General features: G+C 44.6%; 1 protein-coding gene across 1 annotated transcript in view; it reads left to right on the top strand.

The window, feature by feature from the left end:
* Window positions 1-3,640: 3,640 nt before the first annotated feature.
* rspo2 (R-spondin 2) overlaps window positions 3,641-14,415 on the top strand; it is a 55,659-nt gene continuing 44,884 nt past the window's right edge. The window contains exons 1-2 of the mRNA XM_085802762.1: window positions 3,641-3,888; window positions 4,181-4,496. Coding sequence (XP_085658888.1) covers window positions 4,397-4,496 — 100 coding nt within the window. The 5' untranslated portion in view covers window positions 3,641-3,888; window positions 4,181-4,396. The remainder of the gene's footprint in view (window positions 3,889-4,180; window positions 4,497-14,415) is intronic.

The raw sequence follows: 14,415 nt of genomic DNA, 5'->3' as shown, positions 1-14,415 counted from the left end.
TTCGACCTTCTCATAACTCAGTGCTCTGACTCTCACTCCCTCTCCCTCCTTTATCGCAGTTGCTCACAAATAGGTCTTCATTCCTTCACGTCTTTAATTTTCCTCCTCTTATGTGTAATTTAACCACCAAACAAGGGTTTTGTGTAAAAATGCACCTGTTTTTATTAGGCTCATCTCAAAAGTGCCGAGTGTCTCATCAATTGGGATCTTCACTCATAAACCTTCATTTAACAAGAGGTATCATATTATTCAAAGAAGCAGCACAAATGGTGTTTTTCCCTCTCTTTAGTTTTCCCACAATGCATCACAGCCTTATGTGCACTTATCACAAGAGGTGAAATGTAAATGCATGCTTCATCACTGTATTACCCAATGTATTTTTCAGTATACTTTTAAAAACAGACCCTTCTCAGTCCACACAGCCTGATGCTCCATTTTAAAAGGAGGAAGGTCCAGTTGCTCAGCACTTACACTGTTTTTGTTTCCATTAGTTTTGTCTCTTTACCTGCAGTAAATCATTCCTGGCTGCCAGCAGCAAAACTTCAAAGTACGTTTGAATGGTAGAGCACTCTAAATGTGTGCATAAGGCAATTTGAGTGTATAAAAAAAAGAAGGAAAAAGTAACAACTGAAAGCCTCAGAGAACTTGCTGTGTTTTCTTCAAAAGTAGATTTTATGATAAAATCAACACTTGAGGTTTAGAAAGACAGCACAGGTTTTATATAATAAGAGATGATCAGTTCAAAACCGGTTCACTCTGGAACTTCGTGCGATATCATGTTTGTCCAACTGAGGCCATTTAAAAAAAAAAGAGAACAAACCCAAATCACTAACGTCAAACAAACCGCAACTGGTCTAGGAGTCAAAAAAATTTAGATATTGAACCATTTTTAATATTTTGTGTTCGTGTATAACCCAAAGCACATTTATCTCCGGGGCCTTTAAAGGAGCATAAACTTTTACTTCAAAAACTCATTTTCACACCGTTGGAACAAAATTTTGACGATTTTACACAGTTTTGGAAACTTGGAGTCCACTCGACAACAATCTCGCCCCCAAGTCCATTTAATAACTTTGTGAGCTTGTGATCATGTTTTATGATCTTCATCAAGAGATAAATTATACCAATAAATATTCAGTCCACTTTTTAGTTCAAGGTCCAGAGCAACTAAATGCACCTTGAGATGACTAGACTTGGTATGCCTGTAAAATTGGTGTTTGTACACGTGGCCCATAATGTATCAGTTTTGTTTGCGAATGTCATCTTAGATTATTTCTAGACACTGAACTTTGCTTCTTTTCCATTTGGAATCACAAACATGGAAAGTTGCTAAGTATAACATGAACTTTCTCATTTTGCCTTCAGTCTCATCCTGCCCTTGACATTTTGGAGTTTCTGACTTTTAAATGACCGGTCTGGGCTGGGACTTTTTTTTCTCTTATAGTAAATTGTGACAGCATCCCACGCCGAAGACCATCCAGTCTGGAGCTCTGATGAACAGAGTGTATAGCAGCTCCCCTCATTGCTGTTATGGCACTGAGGGCTCGGAGCCAGACCATCCAAATGCTGACGTCACCCCCCACTTCTGTGCACTGCAACGAGTGGGAGGGAGGGATGGAGAGAATAAAGTGATTGGTTTACCGGCCCCCTTCTCCATGACACATCATGAAAATAAAAGTGCCTCAGGCCTAAATTATCACATTCACCTTAACCGTGCACTTTGAGATGTTGTTTTAGAGAGGAATCCAAACCAGCGGCACTGCCTGTGGCTAACAGCCCTCCTCACCACAACCTCTGTCACTGCTCTCAGGATAAATAAATAAACAAAGTCAGGACAAAGGTCACTATAGGTTTTGGCAAGGAAACGACCATAATTCCTCCTCATCTTTATTTTTTCTTATATAGGTTTTCCCCCTACACACTTTTCAATCAACTCATGAAATGGAAACTTAAGTTGTGTGTGTGTGGATGTGTATGTAGCTAGTGTCTAATGTAAAACCAGCGTTTGAATTAACTTTTGTCGGTTTAACATGTGAGGTCTGAGTGATCTACATGAGCACAACCACACTAATAAGTTTTTTTTAACTATACAAAAAATAGTTCTGTTTCTTGACCAAAAAAAAACAAAACAAACTTATATAGATATTATTATTTTAATACATTTTTGTCATACTAATGGCTTTGTGCTTGTCCTGGGTTTACTCAGGACAAGTGTCACTGCCATGGACCAAACAGCTCTCACATGAAAATAATTTCCTGAAATAAATAAAAGATTAAGTGCCACACCTAGTGGCTAAAGGGGGTAGGGCATTCACAAGTTGACTTCTAATCACGCTGTGGAGCAGTGGGGCTGGGAGGGCGGGGATGATTGATTAAGTTGATGTGATAAAAAAAAAAAAAAGCTCTGTATTGTTTGGTTTCGGTTTTCTGGATCACCTGTGTCCTGTCCACCCCACCCCCCCCCCCCTCCCTGACGCCCCTGCCTCACATTTCATCTCTGATTTGCAGTGATTCTCTGCACTTATCTGCAGAGTTGACGAGCAGCCAGACTCTGAATGTCACAGGGGGGAGTGGACGGCTGCCAGCCCCCCATGCCCTCCCTCACCCCTTCTCTCTCCACACACACACATACGGGGTAAGTTGTTAGGCTACTGAGTGAAGGAGAAACTGCCTCCACACTGACCGACTCACGTCTCCGCTGATGAGGTCACGCGGGTCAGTGTGAAAGGCTCGAGCCCTGGAAAAGCCTGAAATTATTGAATGATTTATTCATGTTCCACAATTACAGCCTCTCCAACAGTTATCATTAATTTCAAAGGAGGGAGGAGGAGGAGGAGGATAGGGGGGGTTGAACTAGGCGTGACGAGATGGCTGACTTGTGGGCCCTCCTCATTACGCACGTTATGCAGATAATTGCTTTTTTTTGGTGAACCTCTAATTATTCAATAGGGCTATCATCAGTGGAGGGAAGCTGAACCCAGATAGTAACCGGACTCACTGTGTAGCAATTACTCAATTTCCATTTCTAAACTTTAATTGGAAACTTGTATCGAGACATCCAGAAGAAACAGAAGCTTAATTATGTGATGAATTCCTGGAGAATTGGGACCTGCGTTGGAATATTAAAGGAACAGTCTGGATGTTGAGGTAACTTCTCGCCGCCTGCCGCCGCAGACACGCTGCAATCTCCTTTTAGAAGAAAGATGACATGAACTTTTTTCTTTCCTGAGGGATGTTTCCAGCTCTTTCCTGCTCACTAGGACCCAGAGGCAAACTCGTACCGGCCAGTTGTGGGTGAGCGCGCGCGCGCGGGGGTGGGGGGAGACTACACGAAATGTCATCTTCAACATCTTGAATAAGAAGAGAAACACAAAACTAGAAAACCTTCACACGTGACAGCCGCTCGGCGCTATATGAGGAGGAAAAAAAGGGCAGCAAGCATCAGGACCAGTGAGGAGTCAGTCACCGCTCAACCTCAGCAGCGCGCAAAACGCAAAATCACTCAACACACTCGCCGGCCCCGGTTCTCTGCTTTCAAAAAAAAAGAGGGAGGGAGAGAGAGAAAGAGAGAGAGAGAAGCAACACATGTGAGTTTGTTTCTGCTGCGCTGTAGGACACGGACAGGACGAGCTTGAGGCAGGAAACGCAGGTAAACGGAATCTAAGCTTTTCCAGAGAGGAAGAAAAGGAAATCCCCCCCTCCTCCTCCTCGTCCTCCTCCTCCTCATTCACAGCTACCACCTTTTTCCTCCTCCTCGGACCTCTGCTCTCTTCAGGGGGACACAAGTTTCTCACACAAAAAGGGATGCTGCATGTTCCCGAGCCACACTTACACTCAAGAGGGAACCTAAAGTGGACCGGAGCGGAATTACACTACATCTGATTCAAGGTATACGCTCGACCGACACGTTATCTCACGGAGCGTTTTGGCTACTATTACGCACGGCTGCGCTCATTTTTGGAGGGGGCGTCTGAGCAGTACGCATTGCCTTTGCATCTGCGATTGTTCCAACACATTTAAACACAGAAGAAGCTTTTTTTTTGTTTTGTTTTGTTTTTTTTGTTTCAATCCCCCCACCTCTCCTCTGTCCGCTCCACGCATCATCAGTATTTGGGAAGGTGTTGATTTTTTTTTGTTCCACTGTTATCACAGTAACCTCCTTTTGTCATTCTCCCCGCAGCGCACCAAAACGGACACTTTTACTGACTGGAGGATCAGCGCGCTCCATAAAATGATCCCAGTCGGCGACGTGATACCATGTCGCATCTCGTCTGATGTTTGACACATTTGAGGAGCGACTAAAGAAACTGGAGGAGGACATTGCAAAGTCAGAGAATTCATCCCAAGCCCCGCTGGCACCTTTTTACTGGAGTCCGGACAACAGATCGCCGTCCAGATGCAGTTTCGACTCTTCTCATTTGCCCTGATCGTATTGAACTGTATGGAGTACAGCAACTGTCAGGCGCCATCGCAACGCTGGAGGAGAAGCAAGAGAGGTAACGCGGGGTTATAACCTACAGGTCTCACAGCAGCAGCATCCAGGCAGTGACTTTAACAGATGGTTAGAGAGTTTGTGCGGGTCACGGGAGGCAACGCTCCTAAGTCTGAAACAAGGTTTTCTCACGTCCTGAGAAAGTCTCAGTGTATCCTCTGCAGGTTCTCACTGAGCACGGTGCGCGTGGAAAGTCAGGGAGAAAAGAAAATGACACCAAATAACAAAAACAGTTTGTTTTATATTTGAAATCGCACAGGTTAAAGTTGTCGACGCTGGTTGTAATTCATGAAAAATTCCGGTAAATTGAAATTTTAACACACAGTTCACCTCCGTGGCGTCTGATTTAACTTATTTACCTACTAAAAAAGAACATTTATCCGTATTATGTAACAGTTTCAGAGCCGGTGGCGAATGCGTAAAATGTGCGCAAAATTAGCCGCGTGTGTTTTGCTGTCTGAAATTCATATTAACACGCGTTGCGTCTGTGGGTTGGCTAACCGTATAGCCTATGTAAAGCACGTTGTCAGGCGCGCTACTAACACTACTTCCCGGTGTAGTGGCCCCCAAACAAAGGGCCCCCTGTATTATTTACATGTGCTAAAAAAGCTGCTGCTGCGGCGGGTCGATCTATAGAAAGCAGCGGCTTATAGGAGGGGAGGAGGCGGGGGTCGTATTGTTGGAGTTATTTAATGAAAAGATACGGAATCCCTTTCCCCTGACTTATGAATTGCACATCTCCACTCCAGCTACCCCCTAAGCTGGTTTTAATTGATCTCATAACCACTTTGAACAATTGGTCGGAAACCCGCATGACAATCGCTCAGCGGAGGCGCGGGGAGTTGAGCAGGAGATCAGCCCCTTTGTAAATACTACTCTATCCTCTGAATGAATGAGGAGACAGTGGGATTAGGAAAGTGGCCCCCGCCGAGCCCTCCTCAGACCTGTGACATAACGCGTCGCCCAGATCCTCATGGACGACCATGAGGGGGAGACCGTGTTGAGCCGAGCCGGACCCTGAGGTGGTACAGTAGAAAAACTCATTTAAAGTCGGTGCAGAGGGGAAGGGGGACGGGGAGGGGAGGGGGGTGTCTTGTAAATTGTAAGGCAATCACAGATTTAATCATATGCGCTGCGTGCCAAGGGGGAACCTCCACACTCTGCAAGTCCTCCACTGCCCATCTGCAAATAATCAGGCAAACACTGCGGGGTACTGGCACACACACGTTTTTCAGCCCCTCTGTGTGTTTCTTTCTCTGTGGACTGTGTGATCTTGAGGTGGTGTGCGGGAGATAGAATGCACTTTCCTTACTGTGATAACTCTTCCATGAGAAGCCGTGGATGGTGTTGTATGTGGATGTGGATGGAGGTGGCAAATCCAGTGTTTTCATTTGTCTTCAGGGTGTCTGTTTATCTATGTGGTGTGTGCATGTGTGTGTGTGAGAGAGCGAAAGAGAGAACAGGACAGAGAAAGAGAGGGAGAGAGAGAGGAGGGTGGCGGGGTGGGCGAACCAGTGGGGATGAGATCAAGAGGTTAACTTACACATTTGACCTCAAGAACAGCTTTAGGCTGAGCACTATAAACTACACATTGTTGCCGCCAGCACTCAGAGCGGATGTTACACTTGTCAAACTAATCCCATTCAAATATGTACAGGTTCAGGCCTTACAGTAATGCTGAAAGTGAATGTGTGTGTCTGCGTATGTGTGTGTGTGTGTGTGTTTGAAGGAGGGGAACAGGACTTTGGGCCAAAAGTGCCATTCTCACAAGCAGTGGCAGCCGGCCAAGTTTTCGGTATTTGCTTCCTTCCTTTATTTATCACGGTTATATTGAAAGAAGCATGTGTAAGAGATCATTGTCCAATAGGCCCAGAAATGCTTGAATATTTTTCTAGCCCTCAAGGTTCCTGTGACAGCTTTATATACAGCCTGTCTGGCATGCACGGGGAGCTATCCAGTCCGATCAGGGGTGTTGAGACCCAGACATGTTCGAAACTCAATTTGGCCACACTCCGCTCCCCAGGCGTAACAATTTTTTATGCGTAACAAGGCACATCCTGTGTGATTTCACAAATTTCTTTTTAATTTTAGCGTGCATAAAAAGTTTTTGCCCTTGACATACAGTGTGCACACGCAGCCACATGACTCAGTGAGGTGTAAAAGCTGCCGTTATAATTAGGGGATGTCAAGGGGGGGAAAAAACAGCCATCGCCTGTGACTCCAGCAGCTCGCTGAAAATGTACTGTACGGGCACAGCTGAGATTGGGATCTTTGTGTGGTTTCTGGGCTGATCTTGTCTTGCTCTCACGCTGCATGGCATGACCAAATCTCCCACTTGGCTGTGGTAATTGTACATATACATTTTTTTTAATGTAAAACAGATGACAAAACATATTAAATTTACACCTCCTTACCCCCTATCCTGCCCACCAGAAACAGGGAAATGATGCCAATGAGCCCTGCTATGATATCATAGTTAGACACAAGGGTATTGCATTTCATTTTTATTCTCTGGCTAATGATGCCACCTGCTGACTACATAAAATCAGGCTGGAGTACCAGTGCTGCCTGAAGGAACAGAGACACACAGTGGGGCCCTAAGACGTTTAAACAGGTAATGAATAGCTAATGGCAGCGGAGAGTGGTGAAAAGTTGCCATGCGATACTGTTAACCCTTCCACGTCTACCCAGAAATCCCAAATTTGAATTCCCAGCAGGCCCCGGCATGTTTCGGATCACATTCGGCAGTGTAATCTGTTACTCAGCTCCATTCCCAGATGTTGTTTGAAGGACAAAAAGTGATTAGATGAAACCAGTGCAGCAGCCCTGCAGGGTGGAGGGAGTGAGGTCAGAGATGCATGACATTTTGTGCTGCTGGTGATAGTCAGTAACAAGGGCGTGTGTGTGGCATGGTTTTGATGCCAAAACACACACAGAATAGTCCTGATTTGTGGCTGATTGTGGCTTTTTGTCAACAAAGAATCACATAGAGTGTGTGGAAACATAATACTCTCAGGTATTAGTTGAGTTGTTGTGAATTGACTCTCTGTTTTTTTTTTTTAGTTTGCTGATAATAAGGCAAAAAAAGATGATTTGGAAATACTTTCATGTCAGATGGGCTGCACAGATCAAAGAAATTATAGCATTTCGGGACGCACACGCTGACCTCTCTCTTTCTAAAGCCTTGGAAATTACCCCTGTGTGCTGAAAGCTCATACAAAGTCCCAGGTTTGTGGGTGTAAGTGTTAATGTTGGAACCCGGCACCTCAGCGCAATATAATATGTTGATTAAGTGCCTGACGGGGAGAAGAGGGAGCACTCCAAGAGGCTGCTTTTAAACCAGCATTGCCACTCTTGCCTTTGGAAAAAGTGAAAAAGCTCTCAAGATGGCACGTCTGCTAACAAGGTCTTCTCACATGATGCCGCAGCTTTAATCCAGGTGGTGTAACCCCCCCGCATCCCGACCTTTTCTTGTTCCATGACACTTAGACAGTTGGTTTGTTTGATTTGTGTGATTGATTAAATGCTGAAGTTTGACAGTATAGAATAGCCGTGGTCCTAAATCCTCTCCTCTCCTCTCGTTGGAGGGTTGTGCTAGTTGAAGTTGAAGGTGGGGGGCTTTTTAGGGGATGAGGAAGGCATATTTAAGCAGATCAGCTGGAGACGGCTGAATGTGAACAGCATCACCTGAGAGGGATTACAGCGAGCTGAGTCTTGACCTGAGCCCGAGCTCTGGCGTCAAGGAACAGAGCTCTGTCTTTTCTCTCCCAGGCCCCATCAGCCAGACCTCGATAAGTGTAAATCTGTGTGTGTGGGTGTGTGTGTGTGTGTGTGTGTGTGAACGACAGAGAGAGAGAGAGAGATACACGGGCACTCTGCAGGTGCATGTTCCCGATGCTCTAATCAAGACATCAAGTCTAGAAGAGCGTAGACACCCCCATCAACTTTGCTCGCACACCCCCATTTCTCCGACCAATCACATCCACGGTCTGTCTCGCGGATTATCGTGGCCATTAAGTACAATGATTCACTTATGTGCCGTATTGATAAATCACATTAGTCTGACCCAGCCTCCGAACTCTGTCGAAAGACTAGCTCCTTGTTTGACCTACTAACCCATGCATGTCGATCCTGGCCTGTAGCGCAGCTCCTGCTCCGAGTCACAGCGGTATCAGATGAAGCCGGTGAAAGGCTCCTCAGTGCGCTCATGCCATGCTACACTGCCGAAAACCCCAGCAGAGGAAAAAACATGCAGTGGCATGAACTTTCTAGGGGAGAGAGAGACACACAGAGAGAGATTCTTTCAGGGGGGAACCATGTGACAAAGAGTGGACAACGATCTGTTTCACTTTTTCATTGTTACATTTCAGGTTAAAAAAATTCTTCTTCTTCTTCATCTCATAATTATCCTAAAACACTAAATGCATCCTTATGAGCTTAATTGGACAAATTATCCTCTCTCTCTTGGCTTTTCTGCAGTAGGCTTGTGAATAGATCAAGACAGGGAGGTGGGAGGCAGAATTCAGACTCATCTGTCAACTCTTTGGGTGTTGCAGGATCCATTTCCCATGGATGACAAAGCTTGTTTTGTAACACTTCACACTTCCATCTATCACATCACATCACAGGGAAAAAATATTCATTGTGCGGCGATCCGGTCCCTCCTTTTCCTTTTTCTTTTCGGGGGAATACACGAGGGTATCTTCTCTTCCACCCTCAATCACTGTCAGCAGAGGATCCCTTGTGCTGGCAGAGCTAAATGCCAAACAGATGTTTTTATTTCAGGCTGCATTTTACCACACTGTAAATGTTCATTTTTTCGGAAATGTGAAATAAAACGAACTTATTATGTAAAAATCTTATAATACACTCCATGTTTCCTCACGGTGATCGGAAACTCCCGAGCAGCAGACAAAAAGTGCAGTGTCCCTCCAGAGCGTGAGGGTGATTTTGTAACCCTCACCTATGCCCGTTCCCTCAATTGCACACTCCCCTGAAGCAATTACACCTTAATACGTTTCCTTATAAAGCTACTAAATATGACCAGCCAATTTGGTCCGATGCTCTCAAGTTTATTGGGCTGTAAAAATTCTAATGTGGGAATCATTTCTAAGTGCCACACATAAAACAACAACACAAAAGGAGCATTTTTTGAAAAATGACTCATGCAAGGGCTTCATAGGTAGGAGAGCTGCCCAGAGCCGGAGATGGAGCCCCTCAGGCGTACACTGAAATGCACTTCCAGACTACTTACCTCTCACATTACTAACACACACCTCTAAAAGAATTCAGTGAAGAGCTGTTTAGAGGTAATGACATGGACACAATAGGCATCCATTGTGTTTTTTCCCCCAGTGAATGTGACCGTAGGGATTGTTAAAAATGACCAATTTCCCCTTTTGTTATTTACAAAATAAAGCCACTAAATTGCACTTCAACTTAAATAGGCTCAGTTACCAAGGTAAATGCAAAACAGTTGTTTAGAGCAATAATCCTTCCTTTTTATCCAAAGTGTATAACGTGAAGATTGATATGACTGTGATATGATGCTATGACCAACATCTGTTTGTTTGTCTTTGCATAAAAGCTGACGGCCAACATGGTTCTGGCCGAAGCTCACATTATCTAATCTGTGCAAAAGAACTGCACGATTATGATGATTTGGTGTTTTGCGTATTGATTCTTTATTGCTTTCTTTACTCTTTAGTGTATGCACGGCTGTACAGTAATGTGGCTAGGTGTTCAGACGGCTAGGTTAGCTGCACCTCCTTTTCCAGTCATCATGCTAAGCTAGGCCAATTAGCTGCTGGCTCATATTTACTGTACAGATCTGATCTTCTTATCTAATTAATTGCATTTGTAACATGTCACCATCTTCATTGCATGCAACTTTGGATAAGCTGATCTGACACGCTGTGAATTTGATTCCCCTCCATCCCTAAATATGATGATGAAGAGCTGCAGGGATTCACTGATCCCAGAGTCCTTGGAAGGAACCTTAATGTCTAATGTTTCTAGAAAAGGCAGCGCTCTGTAACTGCTCTTGTTTGCCTTGTCAGTGTGTTTCTCTCTTTGTGCGTGCCGACCAGTACCTACTTTGCATCGATCTGCAAAGCCTGGAAATCTGAAACTCAAGGAGGCCCCTTGAGAAAATACACCATCGTGTGCAGAAACAAACACACATACACAGAGAGAGAGAGAGAAACACACACACACACACACACACACCGACTTGTTTGGCGCTGAAGGCTGTTTGCATCAGTGCCTCCTTGACTGGCTGCTGCTCGACAGAACAGGGAGGTGTGGGGCTCTGATCGCGACCACGGTGCCCACCCCTTAACACTCGACAGATGGACAAGAGTCCTTTTTTCCCCCTCTCTCCCTGCTTTTATGGGACCTCTAATTATGCTTACATGCCACATCAAAATAAGGCTCAGCATGCAATGCCTTTGGTATGGAGAGGAAGTGAGCTGGTCAGATGCAATAAAGGGTCTCTGCAGAGCTTGCCTGTAATTTGGACATGCAGAGGTAAAGGTAAAGGTGCTGCAGCCCCCTCTGTCACTGACTGACTGTCTGATGCTGTGCGTGTAATTACAGCACATTTGTTGCGCTGACAGTATTTTCAATAAGCAACAGGAGCAGCTGAGGTGTTTTGCGAATCGGGCCATGACGTTGTAAGAAAGGTAAAGCATGCAAAATACATGACAAGATATTATAGCCACACCCTTGATGTATCTGAGCCAGCCTGTATGCACCCTCTGTTATGGCTTTGTTATGGTTTTGGCAGAGGTTGGGGTTACACTTAGTAATTGGGCACCCTTAGACTAAATGAAGACTTGCCTCAGACTAGTTGGGACAAGAGCTTTGAATGCTACAGCGGGTAAGGCTTACACTGGATCTTTTTGTTTTCCTGGGCATGGAGCTGTGTTGAGGCTGGCTTGTGCTTCTATCTCTGAGCTCTCAGGCCTTGCGGTGTGATGAGGGGAAGGCCTCATGGCTGCCTACTGAGTGCAGAAGCACCCGGCGTGTTTTTAATCAGGAGCAAGGCTGGGAGTCATTACTGGGCCCTCGATGCTGAGCTCATTGTCTCCCTGACTCCCTCTGTGGAGAGAGAGGAGGACACAGTGAGGGGAGGAGATGGTGTGTGTGTGTGTGAGTGTTTGGTGTGTGGGGCCAGCATAATGTTCCTTTTACATGTAAAGAGGTCTTAAAGGGGCATTCTCTATAGATTCATATGGTCAGGAGAGAATGACCAAAGAGGAGAACAGCTACAGAGAGAGAGGATGCACAGAGCAGTGGACTGATTGAATGAGACATGCATGTGTCTGTTACCAGACCTTAGCAATAAGATTGTAGATCAATCATGTAATGGAAGCTACAGTCTACGTAATATTTTTGCCTCGAGGCAGGAGAGTGTATTGCTTCAAGCTTACACCCTAATTACGAGCTGTGTGATCACTTCTCGGATGAGAAAGCGCCTCCGTCTTCACACAACTTTTCGCTAACGCCGCCTAGCATCCTCGTTGTCGAGCTGTAAGCACATTAGCCCGTCTGCTCTTCCCTGTCCTTGAGCTTGAACAAACTGCACAGATGTTCACTGTTCTTCAACATGCATTATGTGGTGCACATTAAGCTGTTTTGTGTTTTTTTCCCCTGCCTTTCTTTGCTGCTGCTGCTGCTGCTGCCGTGACTCTCCTAATAGCCTTACCTCACTAGGGACAACCAGACTGACCACAGGCCAAAAAAAAAAAGAAAAAAAGATGGGGGGCCTTGAATTCTTACTGAGTCTCCCAGGTAACAATGCTCCAGGTTATTGATGTTTAACCCTGCATCACAATGGATTTCTGTCCACATGGGGGCAGCCCAACAAGCCGTTCATAAGGGGGAGTTGCTCATTTGCACATCCAGTATCATTAGCCTTCATTTGGAGTGTAGTAGTGCAGATGTTTCATATCCAAACTAAACCAAAACAATGAGCTCAAAGTCTGTAAAATCTACTAGTCCTACTGGTTCATAAAAGTTTCATATTACACATGGGCATTTGATTAGCTGTTAATATCTAAGTATTTATTAGGGATTTTTCACGGTTACGATCAGTGGTGATGTGTCTCTGCAAATTCATTCATTTTTTCAATGTGTGCACACCCAGACTCAGTGGCAGCCGTGCCGACGCCTCTCACAATCAGCCCTTTTCTGGGTGGGGCCAATTTCTTGTCAATCCAATTACAGCTCACAGTTTGCGTCCATGGTTGTCACTGTTGGGTCTCAAAAGGGAGACTCCCCACGGACAGGTGACAAATTAAAGGAAAGACATGAATAAACGAGTGGAGAGAAACAAACGCAGTTGCAGGGAGGGCTGCTGAATAGTTTGATGACATTTCTTGAATGTGTCCAGCTTTGTTTTGTTTTTGTTTGTTGAAATCTCAGGTTGCTTTAAATGAATTTACAAGAAATACACTCACATGGAAATCTGGCACCATTTTCACAAGTCTTAGTTTGAACCTTTGTCACCTGTTAGACTTGCACATTGGATCATGCCTCTGTTCACCTGTCGCTGAATACATATGCGCTGTAATTTGTTCTTTTGAGCCAAGAAGTTTCCCCACTCTGCACCAGAATGGGCCCAGATCTGTTCAGTGTAATACAATGCATGACTGACCCAGCATGTCCTGTGGTTGTGGTCTTCGTTGTTGTTTGTCTTGTTGTTGCCTGTGTTGACTTAAGCTCGTGCATGATTTTTGTGCTTAGCTCTGGCTAAAAAGAGAAAGAATGGGCCAAATTTGTAAAACTGTGTTATGATTTTAAAGCGGAACATTTTTTATGCTGCGCCTTGTCAAAGAGCACATCAATTGTGGTGACTTTTCTCTCCCCATCAGGGTTTCTCACTAATCTTGTTTTAGTATCCAGACAATGAAACAAGACTGCGGTAGAGACAAATGCTAGACAGAAAAGTATAAAGCTTAAAAAGAAAAAGAAGTCCATTTACATTTCTCACATTCCTTCACTCTTTTTTCCTTTCTTGTTATGCACTTGTATTACATCTTGGCTGACTTCTCCTTAACTGGATATTATTTTATTTGGACTGGAGCCAGGTCTCAGGAGCAGCGGCCTTAGCTGTGTAAACAGCTGTCACCAGCAGGAGTCATAACTAATAGATAACTGTAGGCAGGGGTCACATGTAGTTTACATGTTTACCAGCTAATGGCTTTAGAGATGGTACTGCCTTGGCGCGGTAATGGACAGTAGTGAAGTGTAATGGACAACGCGGGGCTGGTTATTATCATCAACGGCTGCGAACACACACACATGCATATTCATAAGCCTATCTTCCTAAAAAAAAAGAGTTTATATAACTGATGAGATTAGAGGTTATTTTTGGAGAAGATGACAATACATCCAGCCTGTTTAGAGAAGAAGAGACAACTCCTGTGGTTGAGTTATTGCATGGCTCTTTGGCTCATCCAGCACCTTGGAACATTGTTGGAAGAGCAGCCAATACATGACAACCCAATTTGCTGCTCATTTGTAGCAGTAAACACTGCGGCATGTAGACACAAGACAGGTACAGCTCTGTGCATCTGACTCTGTCGGCTCCATGAAATAATACACTTAGCGACCTCATGCCACCCAGAGATTTTGGATGCAAGTCATCGTGCTTCATCCAAAAGTTCTTTTTATCGCAACATCTAACACCTTCGTTAGACACTCGCACACCTGCATACCGAAACTCTGCTTCGTTTTTTTTTTTTTTTTTTTTTTTTTCCTTTTTGTTATTTGGGCAACAGATTGCATTTCAACACCCACCAGGGCGTGTGTGCTTTTACTGAGAGGAAATTAACTTTGCACCACAGTCATAGTTGTTCATTTTGCCTTATGTGCCCTACTGAGGCCCTTGGAATAAACTCATCCTTCATACTTTATGA

Source organism: Trachurus japonicus, chromosome 16 (genome assembly GCF_045865225.1).
Source record: "Trachurus japonicus isolate A0001 chromosome 16, Traja_1.0".
Lineage (NCBI taxonomy): Eukaryota > Metazoa > Chordata > Actinopteri > Carangiformes > Carangidae > Trachurus > Trachurus japonicus.
The sequence above is the reverse complement of the archived record's forward strand: the minus strand, read 5'-3'. Positions and strand labels throughout refer to the sequence as shown.